Consider the following 20,277-nt stretch of genomic DNA (forward strand, 5'->3'; position numbering starts at 1 on the left):
CGTCACTGCGCTGCCCCCACGCCGGAAGTGCACATGCCACTGCTTCCTGTGTGGCGCCGCGCGCGTGGCGGAGCGGTGTCTCCGTTTGGCCTGGTCCCGGCGGCACCATGGTGAAGCCACGCTATAAGGGCCGCAGCACCATCAACCCCTCCCGCGCCAGCACCAATCCCGGTACGTGCGGCGTTGGGGGGCTCGAACGCGTCATATCACATCGTACCGGCCCAGGCCGTGCTGTGCCGGCCGGGCTTAACAGTGCCTTCTCTCCTCAGATCGCGTGGCTGGCGCGGGCGGGAACAACATGCGGGACCGAGCCACCATCCGCCGCCTGAACATGTACCGGCAGAAGGAGCGGAGGTGAGCGCGGCCCTGCCCGGTGCTGTGCGGCGCTGGAGGCCGGGCTGGCACGGGGAGAGCCTCTGTCCGTGTGCTCCGGCAGCGCGGGCCCTGCTCGGGAGCCACGCAGTGGGAGGCTGCTCGGGTGGGGTGGCAAAGTCTGTTTGTTGGGCTGTTTTGTGGAATGGTGTGAGCTGGGAAACTTGGTCCTGAACTCTAATCAATGTGTGTCAGGGAATGCAGCTGGAAGGCATGATACAGAATAGCTGATATTATATCGTTGGAATGTTATGAATCCCCAGGTGCTCAAAACTCATTCATGTTCAACCACAGTGTACCTCGGGATGTCTGAAGAGCCTGACATCTGTATGGCTCTTACTGAGAGGCCCACATGAGAACCTGTGGATGCAGCACAGGTCTCACCTTGTAAACACGCGCCTCTACCATGGTGTGGGTGTTGTGGGGGTTCTAAGGTTGCTGGTTAGGAATAGCAGCTTTGTTTTGCCAGACTTTGATTTGTTTTGAGAAATGACTGAGGAATACATATTGTAAAAAAAAATTACTAAATTTAAGCCAGGTCTCAAGGTGGAAGCGTATCTTAATGGCTAGTGTTCAGCATAGGCTGATGGGTAGAACTGGTTGAAAAAATTCCATGTGAGCATGTGAAAGAAAAAAAGAGGTGTTTGTTTGGAAATCATGCTTAAGTATGCCTTGCACCCCGGTAAGATATTCGTGTGTGATCTTCTCGAAGAGTTTAGTCAAGCTGGAGTTAACATTGAGAGTTTTGAAGGTGTATTAGAGGAAAACTGTCATAGTGGCTTCTTTGTATGTTGCATGGTAACTTTTATCTGTTATCTTGCAGTACTTCGCTTATCCACAGATGGCTCTTCTAAATAAGTACAGGGTTCAGAACACAAAGATGATTAGTGAGGTGTTTTTCAGAGACGTTTCTCTGTGGTTTGACACAGCAAACAGGAAAAATAGCAGCCTAGGATCACCACAGGGCAGCATATGCCAGCAGGTGTGATAGCTCATCCAACTAACAGTACTGTGCTGCCAAACTTAGCACCTTTGTGCAAGCATAGGCTTGGATTGATACTGAGGGAGTGAAAGCTGGCTTTAGTGAATAAAAGTGCTACAGAAGTGTATGGCTTCATTGTGTATTTACATGCATTCTCATTTTTCACGTAGAAACAAACGTGGCAAAGTGATTAAACCTCTGCAGTATCAGTCGACAGTGGCTCCAGGCACAGTTGCAAGAGTGGAACCAAATATTAAATGGTTTGGTGAGTTTTCTCAGCTTTCAGGCACTGAATTCAACAGGCTTGGAATCTGTTGAACTTTGTGTTTTTAGTGTGCTTGTTTCAGAATTTATTTTCAGTGCTGTGTGGGACAGATCTGGAAACAAAGGTGAAATATTCCCCGCAATAGGCAAGCACATTGGCTCTCACTTTGCACATACTTATACCTTAGATGTTTGTTTTCCATGCACTGCTGTCAAGTGTATGTTGTAACCTCTGTATATTAAGTGTCCTAGGGATACTTTTAAAAGTTTCTTTAAGTGATGGAAAGGAAAGGGATTGGTTTGTATATGCCAATCTTGCATTTTTTATTAATTTTTTTCAAGAAGAATCTTTTATTTCTTGCTACTGGTATTTATTATGCCAGTTGAAGTATTAATATTTTCTTAGTATACCTTGAGTCTCTGAAGCAGTTAAAGGTGGGGAATGGTGTAGATGCAATATTTATGTTTACGTGCAGGGAATACTCGTGTGATCAAGCAATCATCCCTACAGAAATTCCAAGAAGAAATGGAAACTGTCATGAAAGATCCATACAGAGTGGTCATGAAGCAAAGCAAGTTACCAATGTCCCTTTTCCATGATCGGATTAAACCTCACGTGAGTATCACTCATCTGCACTGGGTGAGGGCTGAGTGATGTGCACAGAGGTGTCATGAATATTATTTATCAGTGGGAGTTTTGCTGCGTTTGTAGACACATTAGAGCAGGAATTGGGGCAAATGTCTTGGAGTGGGATATTTCTGAGGATGTAATGCTGCAGACGTTGAAGGCAAAGAAGTAGTGTATTATTTCCCCATGGTTTGTGCAGTCTGTGTTATGGAATTCACATTTTCTCACAGGAAATCTAACCTAGAGTGCTTTAAAGTAGAATATGACATTTAAAATGACCGTATCAGCTTGCCACCTTATGTTCTAATGCTTCTAATAGTTGATGTGACAAACAGACCCTTTCTGGGGAAGCATCATTCTGCCAGGGTGCGCAGTGAATCTGTCTGAACTCGAATGTGTGCTTTTTATCTTGAATTAGAAGTTCTTCTGCCCGCTGCCTTCATTTCAAGCAGAATCAAGATTCAAGTACATAAAGCTTTAGTCATTACCAGACTGCTTTCATAACATCTGAAATATTATTTTGGATTATTGTTAGATACTTTTTCCGTATGGAAAGTTGCCAGGTTTGTGTCATAAAAATGTTACCTAAATGAAGGGAAAAGTTCCTGTAAACTAAAATAAGTGTTATAAAAACAAATTATTTCTGTCAGCTATGAATTGCATCCCGTTCCAAGAAAAGTTGGCATTCATTACAGGCTTCAAATTCTACAGTTTTGACTGTAATTATCCCTGACAAAAATCTGTGAATTTGGCGAGATTTGTGCACTTCTTAGGAAAACAAGGAATGATCAAAGATAGCAGCCAAATTTTCATCATTGTAGCCTTAATTACTTTTGACATCATTTATGCAGAAAGAACTGAAGCATAGTTCTTTGGCAGTGCAGCATGTTTTGGTGCTTATTAAATATCCACTTTTATGCTTCTCAAAGATTAAGCTGCAGAACTCAAACATTGTTAGGAAAGTGCTTGTAACTCTTGTTAAAGGTTACAGAGTTGCATTGCATTAAGGTCTTGGAGGCTGTGTGTCATGAGAGATGGAAAAATGGAGATTGTGAGTGTGTTTTCTTTTTCTTTTTTATTTTTTTTATCAACCCATCTTTCCTTAGACCTCCAGGGTTCATATTCTTGACACAGAAACATTTGAAACAACATTTGGTCCCAAAGCACAGAGGAAAAGGCCAAACCTCGCTGCAAGTGATGTGCAGTCTCTGCTGGAGAATGCAGAAGCCTCATCAGAATGTTATGATCAGGGCAAAGACAGAGACCTGGTCACAGAAGACACTGGTGTAAGGTAAATAGGAAGGAGAAGTTATTCTTTATTTATATTTCTTAAAAATCAGCTTCATTGATTTTAAAAAACAAACAAACAAAAGAAAAACAATGCTGTTGTTGTCTGATTGATGAGTATACAATGAGAAATAAGCTGAATTTGGCTGGGTTTTTTTTTTTAAGTCATTATATCCCAATATATTTAACTGCTGCTTCCATGGGATCCTTCTGTCTTCACTGATAATTCATTTCCTGTTGCATATCTGAAAATTTGCACACTCAGATATTGGGTTCAATAAGGGATTGGGTCTAATCTCCTCTTTTCTCTGTAAATGGTTAACTGGCTTTAGAGAAGACAGCACCACAATCCTGTTATTGTGGTTGCTGATGTCTCTGGTAATCCACTTCCAGGGATGAAGCACAAGAGGAAATATTTAAGAAAGGACAGTCAAAAAGAATTTGGGGTGAGCTCTACAAGGTAAGCAACACTTGAAATTTGCAGCAGGTATTTGTCTATCTCTTAGCCTTTACAAAGTCCAGTGCTGCAGCACAGCATTAGAAACCTTGTGCAGCAATAGTCAGAAAAGCTCTGAAAACCCTACATTTATAGATCTTGCCATGTTAGGGAAGATTTGATACAGCTGAATTTGCTGTAGAGTTTCTTAGAACAAAAGCATCTGCTTGTGCAGAGACATCCTGAATGTATAATTGTCTTGCTTGTTTTCCTGTCAGCCTAACTGAACTGACTGATGTGAAACCATACATCCTGTTCTAACATTGGGCTGGTATTGAACCAGACCATCAACTAGAACAGAAGAACAACAGCTGTAGAATAGAGGAGAGATTCATTTTCAAGTCTGCCTGACTGAGCCTGATTCTTGAGCTGTTGTCCCAGTGGAACAAATATCCTTAAAACATACGATCCAGAGATGAATTGGCAGAATGAATGATTCCTGGGGCTTTAGCACAAATAAACCAGTCAGATGCCCTTAAGTGTCTTTAGACTGAGAACATGTCATGTTAATAGGGTCTTCCTTGGAGTGCTTTGATCTTCAGTTCCTCATGAGTCACCTTCTCTGCTAGAGGAGTGGAAGCTGGGAATGAAGTAGGTTTGTAAGTGCAGTTTGTTTGCTCTCAGTGACTGTTAGTTGTTAAATTGCTTGATTTCTTGTTCTGAATTTCTGAATGTAGCTCAGAACTTTCTCACTTAGGTCTAAAAGCGCTGGGAATGATAGAGCAAAACAGATTTCAATAAGATTCTGCAAAAAATGCAGGAAATAGCTGTGAAACAAATTCACTTGGCTCAAAGCAAGTCATGAAATGACAGCTCCCTGCTGGAGATGCTTAGTGGACTAACAGCAGGTTCCTGCTTTGTTGTGTGTTTCATACTGACCCAGCAAACACTCTTTATATTCTGAACATTTATGGAATGGTGGAATTGGAATGGATGGAGAACATTGTTTTTGTCTGCTAAAGCAAAAAACTTTGCTGTTTGGTTGCAGTGTTTGCCTTCCCAAGTGCTCCTAGAAGCTGTAGTGCATAAAAGCTGCTCGCAGCTGTCCAGCCTGGATTTGGAGGGGAGTAGGGAAGTGAGAGACTAGCACCCATTGCTCCTCTGCTGAGTTTGTTACAGGGAAGTAACAGTTGTTCCTAAAGGATATAAGGTTTTGTCCTATAAGGATAAGAATTTAGAAAATTACAGCTTTAAATTTTGGAGGCGTGTATAACTTCTGTGTGATTATTTTATTTCCAGGTGATAGACTCATCAGATGTTGTTGTTCAAGTTCTTGATGCCAGAGATCCTATGGGTACTCGCTCCCCTCATGTGGAATCTTATCTGAAAAAAGAGAAACACTGGAAACATCTCATTTTTGTCCTGAACAAATGTGATCTTGTTCCTACCTGGGCTACCGTAAGCACAGCCTTGCCTCTTGACTGTTTTTTGTTCCTGTCGTAGCCTCTAATTCTGTTGCCAGTCCTTGTGCTAGTCTCTTAAGGCCATAATGTAAGTGGGTCAGTGGGAACTCTCTGCTTGCCTGCTATAAAAGTAACAATTACCATTTAGATCAGTCCAAGTTTGGCTCAGTTGTGCAACAGTCACCAGCCACAAATTTTCTACTTCCTCTGTCTGGATTTAACTGTTCAGCTGATGTCTCCAGAGTATGCTAAATGTTAGTACATTTAAGATCCATATCCACCACAGCTGGTCTGTTTTACATTGTTAAACTAATTAGCTAGCAGTGAAGGCATTTGGGGGGAAATTGTTTTTTATGAAAACAATAGTCAGAGCTTTTAGCTACTGGGTTGATGAAATGCTTCAAAGGTTCTTACGTGGCAGTCTTCATAGGCAGTTGCGTATGTGACCCAAGTGAAGATGCTGTGTTCTTCTCATTAATCAGATTGTTTCACCACCTTTGCAGCACAGCCTTTGTTACTGAGCAATATTTTCCTCTTTAGAAGCGCTGGGTTGCTGTCCTTTCCCAGGAATACCCAACACTTGCTTTTCACGCCAGCCTCACAAACCCTTTTGGCAAAGGTGCCTTCATACAGCTCCTAAGACAATTTGGAAAGGTACAGAACAATTTGGGGGCTTTGTATTGTTTGGGGCTGGAAGTTGGGTGGAATTAGTATGGGATCTTTTGTTTTTCTGTTTTAGTGTTTGGGGTTCAGTATGTTTTACTGTGGCCATTCTGTCAGCGAACAAGCTTCATTCTGTGGAAATGGGAAATACTGACCCTGGACAGAGTATTCAGTTGATACCCTTAGGTCTGATTTGAATGTATAGAAGAAAGGAATATATTTCAGGCCTGTTCATGTCCTGCATGTATGCATATTCTATTAAGGTATTCTCCTTTTAAGTATCTTCATTTTCCCAAGAAAGACATTTTCTCTTGTCTTGAGATTAGTTACTGTCTCCAGACCACAGCTGTATGCTGTCCCCAACTGCTGTTTGTATTTGCTTTGTTCTTCAATCTAAAAGATTTCTCACTGAAGGCACTTACACAAGTAAGTTTAAAGCAGAAAGATATATGTGGGGTTCACATCTTCCTTTTGAAGTTGCACATGTTCTCTTCCAGTCATTGGAGATCTTAAACAGATTCTACCCTTGTACGTTTCTCCCAATAGAAAGGAGCCCATCTCAGTTTTCCTTAATCTAGTAAGCTTGGAGCCACCTTTGCTTTCTTATACAGTGAGAACAGAAGCTGCTAAACCTGCTATAGTAATTCTGTCATTTTCTATGAGGTATTAAAACGATGTGTCATTTCTTAACAGTTACACTCTGACAAGAAACAGATCAGTGTGGGTTTCATTGGTTACCCAAACGTTGGCAAAAGCTCCGTGATCAATACACTGCGGTCTAAGAAGGTCTGCAATGTGGCTCCTATTGCAGGTGAAACGAAGGTAGGAAGACATCACTGTGTTAAAGATAAAAAAAATAATTCAAAAAAATAAATGTAACTGCATTGTCAGAGGCAGAAGATCTGTAAAATTAGCTCAGTAACGTTTTCAAGTCACTGAACTTGTACAGGCTGTATGACCCTGAGTCTGGGGGTGGCTGATGAGCCAGGCACTGTTCTGGAGCACTGCTGCTCAGAAGCATTTCTGAGTTTCTGTGTCTGCTGCTCTACCTGTACTGCAGTGCTGTGTGATCTGAACACTCAGCTGCCCTGACTCAGTGTGTGTTAATACCAAGTTTCTAAGATGACTCGTGTTTGTTAAATCTGTGCATTTAAAAGCAGAACCAACAGTTGTGCATGAAAGGAGGTAACATGGGAACCACTGATATCTTTCAGGTGTGGCAATACATTACTTTGATGAGGCGGATTTTTCTCATTGACTGCCCAGGGGTAGTGTATCCATCTGGAGACTCAGAGACAGACATTGTTCTGAAGGGAGTGGTATGTATCTGCACTATGTGCAGGGAAAATTACTGTTGTTTTCAGTGTGGTGAGTTCAGAGAAGAGGCTGCGCGCTTTCCAAAGGGTTGATACTTTACCGTCCATTTTCAGGTTCAAGTTGAAAAGATTAAGAGCCCTGAAGATCACATTAGCGCAGTGTTGGAAAGAGCCAAACCAGAGTACATCAGAAAGACGTACAAAATTGATTTCTGGAAAGATACAGAAGATTTCCTTGAGAAGCTTGCTTCTAGGACTGGAAAACTACTAAAGGTTTGACAACATCCTGCATTTTCAGGTTGGAAGAACGCGTGGGTCTGTTTCTGCACTGAACATGGGAAATGTGTTTCACTTGCAAAGAGATTGTATAAAGATGGTGTGCCCTGCAAACATGGACAGAAACTGTTACTGAATTCTTTCAGGGCGGTGAGCCTGATGTGCAAACTGTCAGCAAGATGGTTCTCAACGACTGGCAGAGGGGCAGAATTCCATTCTTTGTGAAGCCACCAAATGCAGAAGCAGGTTCTGAGGTGAGGAGGTGAGGCTTGTGCCTCTTCTTGCATATTATTCCATTTTTCTAAAGATACTCACTGGCGCTTTTGCTTGAGCACCATGCAACTTGGGCTTTTTCTGATGTGATTCAGACAGTGTTCATTTAAGTTTGGTAATTACATGGAGAGGGCCAGGTAGCAAAGAACTCTTCCACAGAGACATCTGAACTGTTTTGCAATCATCTGACTGGTAGAAATGTCAGTAATTACCACATTGTTAGTTGTCTTAGGCTTCATCTGAAGAGACGTTCGGACAGGCTGTGTATAATGTATCCATTATACTCTTTCTCCTAGCCACCTGCGTTGGAAGGAGCAATGACATCAAGCCAATATAATAATGAGAAGGAAATTTCTGAGTCTGTTGCATCAAGCATGGAGCCAACAGAAGAGAAGAGCAAGACAGAGACTGAAATTAAGCAACTCATGGCAAACGTTAGGCAAAACTTTGGGAGGATCAATGTGGCACCTCAGTTCTCAGAAGAAGACCTAGTTCCTGTGGACGTGCCAGGCTTTGATGAAACAGACAGTGATTCTCCTGAAGAGGAGGAACAAGAAGAAGAGGAGGAGGAAAATGAGCAACATCAAGATTCAGTAGAGGAGGAATCACAGCTGACAGTACAGAGTGCCAAGGAGAGCTCTAAGGCAGTTCTTCAGGCTTTGGAGGAGAAGATTGCAAAATGCAAAAAATTTCTGGATAAAGCCAAAGCCAAGAGATTCTCAGCAATAAGGTACCTGAATCTGTTTAGTGACTCAAGCATTTTCCTGGGGGAGGATGGGAGAGAGATGATACGTTTCTGTTGTAGTTTCACTCCGTTTGTGTCTCATTGCCATGGCTTCTCTAGTTTAGCCATAAATGCTTGTGCTTTGACTAAGCAGCAGTTTGTTTTTGAAAGAATGTTCTAGGAATTCCTGTTGGCCATAATAACAAAAATTTTCTCACTTTTAGAAAGTTGCCTGTTCAGCTATGGTTTAGCTACCTGTGGGTAGCAATATTTCTTCCTTGTATCTCTCCCTAATACTGACCTCTTTCTTGAGCATTACAGAGGCCAATGTCCCGTCTGTATATGAGGTTCTGTGCATTTACAAGAGTATCCTAGCTAGTATAGCAGGCCCAGTTTTGGCAAAGCTCATCCACCAGGTTTGTGAGGACCAAGATGTCGAGGTTAAGTGTTAAATTCTGTCCTTTGTGCAATGCACAAGTCCAGTAATTCTAGAGACAAGATTACTGGAATATTTCTTCCATGCAAAGTCTGTGGCTTTGCTGATGACAGGCTACTGGGACCTACTGGAGATGGATCACTTCTTAGAGATGGTTGCATTTTGTATTGTGACATTCTTTTATGGCCTGTTCTATCTCTTGTAGAATCCCTAAGCAGCTGAGTGAAAAAGTGTTTGCAAAATCCATGCAGAAGGCTGAAGAGCCTGAAGAAAAGGAAGTTAAAGGTAAAACAAAACTAGTGGTTCCTGATCTACCTTTGGAAATCCAATGAGAGAGAAAATAGGGACTTAAGGAAGAATGTTCATTAGCTGCTGACTGCAAGTTCTTCTCTCCCCAAAGCTGTTACTTAAACCTCTGCTTAGCAAACCTGAGGGCTGCTTCATGACCTTGCTGTGGCCTTTCTATAGAACTGTAGTGTCTGTACAGTAAAATGTGTCCTCTACTACTGAATGAAGGTAAAGCAAAGACAAATGTTGTACTCTCAGCAGAATGGTGCTGTGGGCGGTTTGCAGTCTCAGCAACATCCATTCCACATGGTATAGTATTACACAGCAGGGGGTGGAAGTGTTTTATGACATTATAAAAGCACAGAGCTACTTCAGGCTATAGGTTTTACTGTGGTCACTTTTGAGAGTCTGAGTCTTTGATTACCAAAGCAAGTTTGATTAAAGGCAAAATAATGTGGGAGAATCCTATGCTGACAAGACCGACATTTTTCTAGACTTACATAAGGCTTTAAGCAATCTGCTTGCCAGGAGTGGTTTTCTTAATAGTGAGTCCCTTTCTGGTAAGGAACATACATGTTGTTTTGGTAAAAGCTATTTAAATATCACCCAAGGATTGCTTTGCTGAAGTGGATGGGACAGTGACCCCAGTCTTAATTCTGTGAACGCGTGGGTGTTTTGGAAGATGCTGGAGTACATGATCTCTGCTGTTTGCAGGTGGCACAGTGAAGAAAAGAAAAAGGAATATAGAAGAGGATGAGGGAGACCATTTGAATAAACAGCCTTGCAAGAAACTCACATCCAAAGAAGTAAGTGTGATCTCTTGTCGTGTAACAGATGAGTGGAGTAATAGAGCTGGCTTTTTCCTACATAGATTGGCCATTATTATTTGAGAGATTTGATACTTGATATTTGTAGCAGAAAGAGCCCAAGGCCTGTAGTTGTGAGGTAGGGGGCATGTGAAGGCAGAGTGACCTGTTTCATGGGTGGAACATGAGGTGTATTGTCACGTGAGATGTGACAACAGTGTGTTCCAGCTGGCCATACACCCATTAGAGGGACCAGCAGGTAACAATGACAGTGCTGAAAGGGAGAATCCTTTCGAGATAACTGTTCTGCTTACCTCGTGATGCTGGTAAGAGAGCAGGGATCTAAATGCTGACAGATGGGAGAACTTGGATCTCGATGGGCAAGTCAGTGGCTGTTCCTTTCTGTCTACGGTGAGAGCTGCTGCTCCACTTGTTCGTGTTTGCTGAGTCTAAACAGACTGTCTCACTTGGTATTTGTAGCATGTTAAACGTGATTTGTAAGCAAATACAGCAAGGAGTTTGGTTTTTTGTTGGTTTTTTTTTGGGGGGGGGATATTTCTATATGTGGACTGCTCGGACTGTCAGAGGAAGACTGACAATGGAAGACTGAATTCTATTCGTGCACGTTTGGTCACATCTTCTGTTAAAGCTCTCATGTGACTGTGCACATCAGATTTCTTGTAATTCTTCTCTACCTTTGTAGAGATTAAACTGTATCCTCTTATGTGACATTCTAAGAGCTTGAGTGGGTGGATTCTTTATAGATGTATGTATATTCGCCTCAGTAATGGTTGATATGAAATGATTTATTTCACGCGAGGTATGTGGAATGGAAAGTGAACGCAGTTTGAAAGAATGCAGGCAAATTCAGGCAGTGGGTACTGTGGGCTTGCTAATCCATTTTGTGTGTATTTACAGAGGAGACGAGCTGAGAGGCAGCAGCGCTCCAAGAAAGTTGGAGTCCGGTATTATGAAACTCACAACGTGAAAAATAAGAATAAGAACAAGAAAAGAAGTGGCTTGGAGGCACAAAGATCAAAGCACAAGAAATATAAACATAAGCAATAACTGTTTATTCTATTAAATTTTACATAAAACAGCTCTAGTATGCAGTGGCTTTTTTTTAATATAAAACTTGTAGTTCCCAGTCAAAGCCGAGTTTAACTTGTCTGTCTTGTTCCCAGGAGTAACATCTCGTTCTTTTTCTGCATCATCTGAAAGTTCTTTATGCAACTGGATCGTGGTATTTCCACATCACCATCTAAGGCCAGTAAACACTGCATTTGCAGAAACACTTCCTCAAATGTTCTTCAGACTTTGTTCTTCTGGCAATTAGCTTTATGGAGTTGTTTCAGTGAGTACAGTGAGTTATTCTTCCTGTGTCTGTTTGCTGTTTATAACTAGCTAGTTATGCGGGTACCTCAACTGGCGATCTCGTTTGCTTCCACTGAGAAGTGCTGCTTGGAATGGTGTCATACCTCTTTGTCTCATTAAAAATAAGCACAAAGAGAGCTTTGGTATTGCTCATCCTAGTTGACTACTGCTGGTTCCCACAGAGGATTTTGGTACATCGTTAACACCAACTTGCACATACTCGGGATGTACCCTCCAAATGCCTTCTGTCCAGCAGCTACCTAAAGCTTGTTTTTTAATAGTGAATGTGATACACAATTATTGTACATGTTTCATAAACTGTGAATTTTGTACAACATCTTTAGAGTAATAATTTTAGAGATGCTTGCACGTAAAAGATTCGTTTATTGCTTTGAAGATCATCTAGTGTATTGCCAACGAGCAAGTCCCAGACATGTTCCCATATCAAGGAGCTGAATGCTGTGGTGGCACTGCAAGAAGCCACAGTCATTAGTGAAGCTTTTGAATTTCAATTCTTAACGAGAAAAAGGGAGAAGTAATACCAGTAACTGAAAGCAGTCTAATTGTAAGTGAAAATTCAGTATTGCTTTATGAAGACAGATCTTCGTCATTAATTGCAAACTTTGTGCTCTGACAGCTCTTTTGAGCACTGCCTGGGGGACAACAAAAAATCTACTTGTTTGGTGCAATGATGCTTTCAAGTTGAGCCTGAAAAGCAAATGAGAGAGTAAGACAAATCAGATTTAATCTAAAAAATAAAACCCATGTTGCTGAAAAGTGATAAATTGTCTGTTAGATACTCAAAGAGAGGAGCTGAGCAATACTGTGGTACTTCAAGAGAAACAGAGCAGGGGTTTTTCCCTAGCTACTCCATTCCTTACTACATGTTTTATAAATTAGCTTTTCATTCTTGGCATACACACTTGTTGCTTTTTGAGAAGAAAAGAGCTGGCCTTGGCTCCATACAATGAAAGACTCGTTTTTATAATGTAAAGCATTGAAGAGGAAATTAAATAAAAGCTGTTGAAACAGTGGTCTGAATTCTCTGATTTCAGGCTGGACTGTGTTAGCTAAATTAAATATTTGGCTCTCTAGGGTTTGGAACACAAACTGACTCTAGGACAAAAGTAGCTGGGAACAGCCAGTTTTTCAGTTACTGAGACAACTTGACGCCCAGTGAAGAGATTGATCAGAGAGCTTAAGAAGCATGTAGTGTGTGAGGCTTCCAGGACGCTTAGATTGCTCTCTTCCTTGAGCTGCCATAAAAATAAACTACCACAGTGATATACACACAGCTGTTAAAATACTTCAAGGAGGAAACATGGGTTCAGCCCTGCACATATTTGCTCCAACAGTTACTGTATTTTGTGCCCTAAAACACTTCAAGATGGCCTGAGGATGTTAAATGGTTTAGAAAGGAAAAACTGTAGCAGTACTGAAGATCAGGAGGGCAGCTTCGTGTAAAGGAAGTATTTTAGCTCTAGCCAGAAACATTTATGGTTATGATTACGGTTTTTTTTCCTTCTGAAAGCAAAGTAATTGACAGAAGCTCTGTTTTCATTAAAGTAGCATACACAGAATTAATCCTTTCAGATACAAAACAATTTCAGTAATCCAGTCAAGATCACCATGGGCCAAAACCGCTTCAGTGTTTTCCATGAGACCATGGAGCAAGCAACACATGAAGAGAAAGAATGCTTCTACCTACATTACAGTAGCTACACTTCCAATGTGATGTAACAGATGTTTGGAGGCTAGACATGTCAGTGACGTGTGCTTGCCCTTCCTAGGTTTTGCTGCTGTTCATAGTTCTGTTATGTTAGATGGAAATGGGAAGCTCCAGGAACATGTGATGGCACTGCCACGGTGCTTCAAGGCTGCTGCTAAATAACTGCATTAAGAAAGCATAAAACTCGTGCTATCTTCCTCCTTCCTCGAGGATTTTTCCTCCTTCCTCGAGGATTTAAAGCAAGTGTTTAATACAAATGCATTGTAAATGTAACTACTATTGAACTGCAAGGATAAAATCAGTTACTTTTACATCTTTAATTGCAAAATGCTAGGGTTTACCATCACTAATTAGAACTTCATTTCTTTACTAACCTTCAGCTGTTGATTTGTTCGCTTCAGGAATTGGACCTCTTCAGTGTGTTTCTTCTCCTCTATCTGTCGCCTTTCGATTTCACGTTTCTCAATAGCTTCACACTTCGCTTTCTCTTCGCTCACTAGTCTTTCCAGCTCCCGCTTCTCCTCTTCCAGCTCTGCAATCTCGGGAAATAATACAGATCTCTCACGTTTTGTTTGTTGTTAATCAGTTTTCAATTACGGAGGGACAACGCTATGTTGTACGGTCTTTAAAATGCTACAGGAATAACAGCAGATAACTTATGAAATGCAGTTCAGCCTGAAGGAAACAGTAAGGCCAGTATTTGGATACGCTTTACTGCCATCCAGTGGAAGCAGAAATCATTGATTTTGATACGAAACTAACAAGCCCATAGCGTAGCTATCTTCATGTGATACAGCATAAGGTTAAGAGACCAGCTTACTCTGTTTTCCATGTCAGATTTGCCTTGCTCTGCTTGCAGTGCCTTCCGCATGCCAAATGCAATGCTGCTCTCATACAGTGTCTGGTAAGCGGCGATTGTCATTTGGATCTCATCCCTGACTCGAAGCAGCAATAGTCCTCGCTCTGCACAGTTAATTGTAGTTTCACGGATCAGCTCATCTTTAAAGAAAGGGTACAACAACAGAGTTACATTGATTTGGGAATGCTGGATACGCACAAGGTCCAGGGCTTGTTGTCTTTTCCCTGTTCTCTGCACCACAAGAGCAGTATCGGTTTAACTGGAGATGGTCGTAATTTTGTTTATTATGTTACAGCTGTGGCATCAAGTGCTACCTTGTAAAACCACGGGCATGAAGAAAGTATAGAAACTGTGGTAAAAACAGCACCTAGCAGCAAAACCCTTAAAGCTTGTCGTGGTTTTATGCAGCTTTCAGAACTCCAGCAGCGTTCTGCTTAAACAAATGGCGATCTCTTGCAGGTAGAAGACCAGTACCATGCCATGGGTGTAGGAATGGTTAAGGGTTTTTCGCAGAGTGTTTTTAAGTTATTTTAACGGCTGTGGTTATATATAACTAACACCACGTTAAGCCCCTGTATCTCTTATGTATATGTAAAGTGCCCGTTCCAGGCTGTTATTTTAAGGCAGCTGTGTTGGGGCCAGGAGCACTGACCAAAGCACTGTGAGTAGAGTTCCCTGCGCACGGGGCAGATGCCGGTCTCCCTCGCCTGCCGCTGCTGCAGCTTCAGGTCCAGCTGCTCTTGGAGCTGCACGACGTCCAGGCGGGTGCTGGGCGCGCTGGACACCTCCTGCACCCACAGCCGGTTGTCCTCCTCCCACGACCTGCACCGGAAAGCAGCGGGGTCGGTGGGGCGGCCTCGAGGCACGGCTCAGCGGGTCCCCCCCGCCCCGGCTCACCGCGGCGGTAGGATGGCGTTCAGGATCTCCTGTGGTTCCTTCGCTGACGCGGCGGCGGCAGTGCGAGGTCGGGACGGTGGGACGGGCCCCGGCGACGGGGCCGGCTGCGGGGTCCCCTTCAGCGGGAGGGCCTGCGGGGAGAGAGCAGTGGGTGCGGGCCGGGCGCGGTACGAGCCGCTCCTCCGCGCCCCACTCACCTCCGGGGAGCGCTTCTCGGTGCGGCGGCTGACGAGCATCGGCGGGTCATAGCGGAGCAGCGAGTCCGGCGGCGGGATCATGGCGGTCGCCGTCGCTATGGCAACGGAGCCGCTCGTTTTTCCACGAGGCGTAGGGAGGGGGCGTGGCTGCGCATGCGCGTTGGGCGGGCGCTCCGGGGGAAGTACTTCCGGGTGGCTGCGCGCGGGCCGGAAGCGGCGCGTACTTCCCTTTGTGGCGGCCCGCGGCGCCATGGAGGCGGCTGCCGAACGGCGGAGGGAGCGGCGGCGGTGGGAGGTGGCGGTGAAGGCCGAGAAGCGGAGCCCGCGGCGTTCCGGCTCCCGCTCGGCCCGTGGCAGCCAGTCACCGCCGGCCGAGGAGCGGCGGGGCAGCCGCGGCAGGAGCAGCAGGTAGGAGGCCTCTTGGCGGCCCTGCGCCCCGCGCCGTAGACCCGCAGGCCCCGCTTACTTCTCCTGTCCTTGTCTTAAAGATCGCCCAAAAAGAAGAGCAAGTCTGGCCGGAGGAGCAAGTCTCCGCGCGGCAGGCGGAGCCGGAGCCCGCACCACGGCGCTGTGAGGGTAAAGCAGGTAAATGGCGTTGGGAGCGGCGAGGCCCGGCCCTGCGCGCTGCCCGCCGCTCGGTTCTGCCCGTGGAGGTGGCAGCGGGGCCCGGGGTGCGTCCTGCTGCGCCCACGAGATGTCTGCGGAGGTACGGAACCTGCTTCTGGCCTGGACGCTCTCTAATCCGTGTAAAACGCCTTTTTAGGAAGACAGCCTTGTAGCGTAATATCTCGTTGCTCCCTGCTTCAAGCTTTGCTATGAAGAACTGAGTGTTTGTAGCTTTTTGTGAGCCCAGCCTCTGTCACTTTTGCAGGCTGACCCTGAAGGCTTCTTTTTTCCTGAAGGGGATGATGCATTGTTCTTTCTCTATCTTGTATTATTAAGTTGTGTGAACTCAGTTTGGCAAGGAAATAAATCTCTCTCACGTTGTGTTGGATGTAGATGTAACATATCCAAGTCTGTGTTTTCCACGTGTTGATCCGTGACTTCTTTTAAAACTGAATTAGAGTTGCTGCTCTTTCAATTCTAGTTTCATCATTATAAGTCTCTCTTTTTCATCTCAGGAACGAGATGATCATCCTCGTAGAGGAAACGAGGAGCGAAAGCAGCGATACCCATCAGAGCAAGAACACAGGCGAGACAGAAGTAGTGACAGAGACAGGCACAGAGATCACTCAGACAGGAGGAAAAATCCAAGTGAAAGGCCTGGAGGTCGAGGCCACGAGCGAGAGAGAGATGTTCAGAACATCCGCGAGCAGCAAGCAGAGAGGGAGTTCTATAATGAGAGAAGACGAGAGCATCGACAGAATAACGAAGGGAGTGGTGTTGACCAGAACCCAGAACACAGGCAATCTGATAACAAACCAAAAGATAAAGCTGCAAACAAAGAAAAACCAAGCTTTGAACTGTCCGGTGCGCTCCTGGAGGATACCAACACTTTCCGAGGCGTTGTGATCAAGTACAGCGAGCCCCCAGAAGCTCGGATTCCAAAGAAACGATGGCGCCTTTATCCTTTCAAAAACGATGAGTTCCTGCCTGTCATGTACATTCACAGGCAGAGCGCGTACCTGCTGGGCAGGCACCGCAGGATAGCAGATATTCCCATCGACCACCCCTCCTGCTCGAAGCAGCACGCTGTGTTTCAGTACCGGTAAGTATTGCTCTGTATCCCTCTGGGAGATGGGGATTATTTGGTAACTTGGGTGGGGAAAAAAAAAAACCCAAACAAACGCAATCAGGATGTGCACAGTTTCGAAAATGCGTGTTTGCTTCAAGTTTTTAGCTCCGTTGAATTTATGTATGGCTGCAACGTATTAGCGTAGCAATAATCAAAAATACCTGTAATTCCTTTCGTTTAACCGTAAGCAACCTTGTAGTAAGTCAAATAACACAGCAGGATTAAATACAGAACTGCACGTGTATCTGAATTGGAGTAGTTAGCAGGTGTAAATGGCAGTAAAAAATGTTTCAAGGAGAGATTTGATTTGGTCTTTCATAACAAAGACTGCTGATCTCCTTTTGAAACAGCAGGGGTTGCGTGCTTCTGGAGACAGAGTTGCTCTCTTAAGGAACAGCCATCTGTTCTGTTTCAGGAATTACTGTGTTATACCATAATAAATTTTCGGGGGTGAAGCAGTACGTCAGAATCTGTTCCAGAGATTTTCCGTGTCTTATCCCATCTCTCATTACTCTCACTGTACTTGCTCAAATCTTTGAAGTACGGTTAAGTGTTCACTGCGCTGGGGCTCGTGTGTTGAAACATCCATGTGTTATGATGGAAGTGATGTTTTTTTTTTGTTGTTTTGCCAGGCTTGTGGAGCACACTCGTGCCGATGGCACAGTTGGCCGCCGAGTAAAGCCATACATAATTGATCTTGGCTCTGGTAATGGTACTTTCCTAAATAACCAGCGGATTGAACCTCAGCGTTACTATGAACTAAAAGAAAAGGATGTACTGAAGTTTGGATTCAGCAGCAGGGAATACGTTCTTCTCCACGAATCCTCAGATAAATCTGAGGCCAACGCAAAGGACGATGACGAGGAGGAGGAGAAGGAGGAAGAGTCTGACAGTTAACAGCCAAGAAGGAAACTGGGGGCAGGGAGCAGGGGAGAGAAATTTTTTTTTTCAATAAAACACACATTGGGATGTAAACATTGGAGCATCACAGCACTGATGCCTCTTACTGCCTTAAAGTCCTTCTTCTGTTGCTGAATGGTTCTCATGGTTTATTCTGGGGGACCTCACTGCTTAGTCGTCTTGGATAGGTCTGCATATCAGGAAATCCAACTCTTTCCCCCACCCTGACAAACAAAAGAGCACCTGGATGTGAATGTTCTGATGCTGGAAATATTCAGCAAATGTTCAAAGACTTCTAGAAAAAAATGATGTAGAACGCAGCAAGCGTATTTAAAATTATTTTTATTAACTGTTTTGTCATAATCCTTTGAAAATGCTACTGAACTGAGATCTTAGTTAAAAAGTAACCTGATACATTTTTTTTGTAACATGTCTTGTTTGGTAGAGTTTGCCAAATTCCTTGGCCAGTTAGGAGTTCTAGACAGGAGAATTTACCAGGCTTGCTACTAAAGGGGCAGAAATGTTGCAAAGCCCCCCAGGTATCTGCATGTCTTGGGTAGCTGGTTTGCACTGTGATAACTCTGAGCAATGGGCATTTCACCGGGATGTACTGGCTGCGGGTTACAAGGTAAGTGAGAATACAAGGAAATGCTTCCTGAGGTTTTGGGTTGCAGTAATATGGGCTGGGAGGGCTGAGGTCCAGTCAGTGCAGGTCCAGTACACATTGCAGCAAAGAATGCTGAAACTGTTACTGGATATCGAGTGTCTCCTCCTGAAGCTCGGGCTTTTATTTCTGTCAGCTCCATGAGTAACTTAATGTTTTGGTTTGTAATTACGTATTGTACCTGTTACCTGGTGGCATGTTTTTACCGGTTTGCACTATTTAAGTTTTCTTTATATAAAAAAAAAAAAATTAAACTATCCTTTGTTTAAAACATTCTCCCCCCCCCCCCCTGTAAAAGAAAACAATGCTTTAGGAAGAGGAAAAAAAAAACAAAACAATTCCACTTACTGAAAGAAAATGCATCTTACCTGTTTGTGGATGTCTTCTTCCTATGGTGTGCTTGTTGATAAAAGAAACGTGACGTTTTCCACTCTGTTGACTGAGTAGCCTGGGTGTTTGTTCTGTGGTCGCATACACTCTTCAGACATGCTGTGTACATACACCGTGCATACAAACGTTGCATACTGTATACACACGCTCGAACACGGATGGTGTAAATAGGGGGCGCTGACGTAGGTTTTCAAGTAGTAGGCAGAATGAACTTTGACTAGAAGGATCTCCTTTATAATATACTCTAGAGGTTTTTAAATAAAGAATTTGTAAATTCAGCCCTATTTACTTTTAGTCGTAATGTTTTCCTAGCCTCCCTTTTTTCCCCTTCGTGTCCTCTGAGATCGATGCCCTCATTTGATTTGAAAGGGAAAGGTGGGAGAGGTGGTGGTGCTGAAGGCATACGTTGTTGCAGCTGGTAGAGGTTTAACAGTTTGCAATATGTAGACTTGACAAATAATTGTAACTCGTGCAATGTTCATTATCCTTTAGGAGCAGCAAGACAGGATGGAGGCAGTGACACCTGCTAGCTCCGGGGTGGTATGGCTGCGTGTGTCCTTGTGCAGGAAACACGAAAGTGACCCCGGCAATCCTCAGCTACAGGGTAACAGTAACGGTTAAGGTATAAGGGTACAGGCAATGGTGGGAGCTGCTCTGTGCCAAGGTAACTCGGTGCAGCAGCACAACCACGCTCTTGTTTTGCTGTGCCACTTCTGATGATTTGCCTCGTGGGGAAGGGCAGGCTGCTGACGGTGGGACTCGAGGACCTGCAGTGTCTCGAGTGGTGAAGGACAGTGATCTAACCCTCTCCCCGGGAGCGGTGCAAGGTCCGATTGATGCTCGGGTCTCATAATGTATTGCCTCCGTTTCGGTGCGAGGTTTCCTGATGTCGGTTCTGAAGCTGGGTGGGTTCTCACCCTGCTCCGGGGGCAGCCAGGGAATGCTGAGTGCTGGCTGGGGGCTGCCGAGCGGCTGGAGGGGCCCGGCCTCGGGCTTGCCCTTGGGTTCGGGGTTGGGTCCGGCCTTGGGCTCGGCGCTCACCGTCCCCCCGTGCCCGTTGGGTCGGGCTGCAACCGCTGCCGCGCCGCTTCGGGCCCGGTCCTGCTGCCGCTTCCAACGCAGCCCCGAATCTTGGGGGCCATCAGTGCTCGTGCTTTGCGATCACCTGCTGCCCGCGTCCCTCCTTCTCTCCCTGCCCCTGTGCCCCCTATTAACGTCAAGCGTCCCGGCAGCAGCCGTGGGCGGGGAGCGGAGCTCAGGGGGCGGAGCGGTGCTCGGCGCTGCCCCCGGCGGCTCCTCCCGGCAGCCCCGCCCGCCC

The 20,277-nt window shown here is 44.6% G+C and overlaps 3 protein-coding genes across 3 annotated transcripts; 2 read left to right on the forward strand and 1 right to left on the reverse strand.

Moving 5' to 3' along the window:
- Nucleotides 1–11,315, forward strand: GNL2 (G protein nucleolar 2). Its single transcript, XM_021375402.1, has 16 exons — nt 1–171; nt 270–354; nt 1,525–1,619; nt 2,095–2,234; nt 3,353–3,537; nt 3,927–3,993; nt 5,269–5,427; nt 5,973–6,086; nt 6,789–6,917; nt 7,310–7,414; nt 7,526–7,684; nt 7,834–7,941; nt 8,257–8,690; nt 9,326–9,405; nt 10,123–10,214; nt 11,133–11,315. The coding sequence occupies exons 1-16, from the start codon at nt 108–110 to the stop codon at nt 11,280–11,282; spliced, it is 2,166 nt and encodes a 721-aa protein (XP_021231077.1). The 5' UTR covers nt 1–107; the 3' UTR covers nt 11,283–11,315.
- On the reverse strand, nt 11,953–15,537 carry DNALI1 (dynein axonemal light intermediate chain 1). Its single transcript, XM_021375403.1, has 6 exons — nt 15,271–15,537; nt 15,074–15,204; nt 14,829–14,998; nt 14,138–14,316; nt 13,692–13,856; nt 11,953–12,296 (listed from the first exon to the last, which is right to left on the reverse strand). The coding sequence occupies exons 1-6, from the start codon at nt 15,520–15,522 to the stop codon at nt 12,261–12,263; spliced, it is 933 nt and encodes a 310-aa protein (XP_021231078.1). The 5' UTR covers nt 15,523–15,537; the 3' UTR covers nt 11,953–12,260.
- SNIP1 (Smad nuclear interacting protein 1) lies at nt 15,521–19,243 on the forward strand. Its single transcript, XM_021375712.1, has 4 exons — nt 15,521–15,678; nt 15,759–15,855; nt 16,335–16,978; nt 17,638–19,243. Exons 1-4 carry the CDS (start codon nt 15,521–15,523, stop codon nt 17,900–17,902), a joined length of 1,164 nt encoding a protein of 387 aa, XP_021231387.1. The 3' UTR covers nt 17,903–19,243.

This window comes from Numida meleagris, chromosome 22 (assembly GCF_002078875.1).
Source record: "Numida meleagris isolate 19003 breed g44 Domestic line chromosome 22, NumMel1.0, whole genome shotgun sequence".
In the NCBI taxonomy this organism is placed as follows: domain Eukaryota; kingdom Metazoa; phylum Chordata; class Aves; order Galliformes; family Numididae; genus Numida; species Numida meleagris.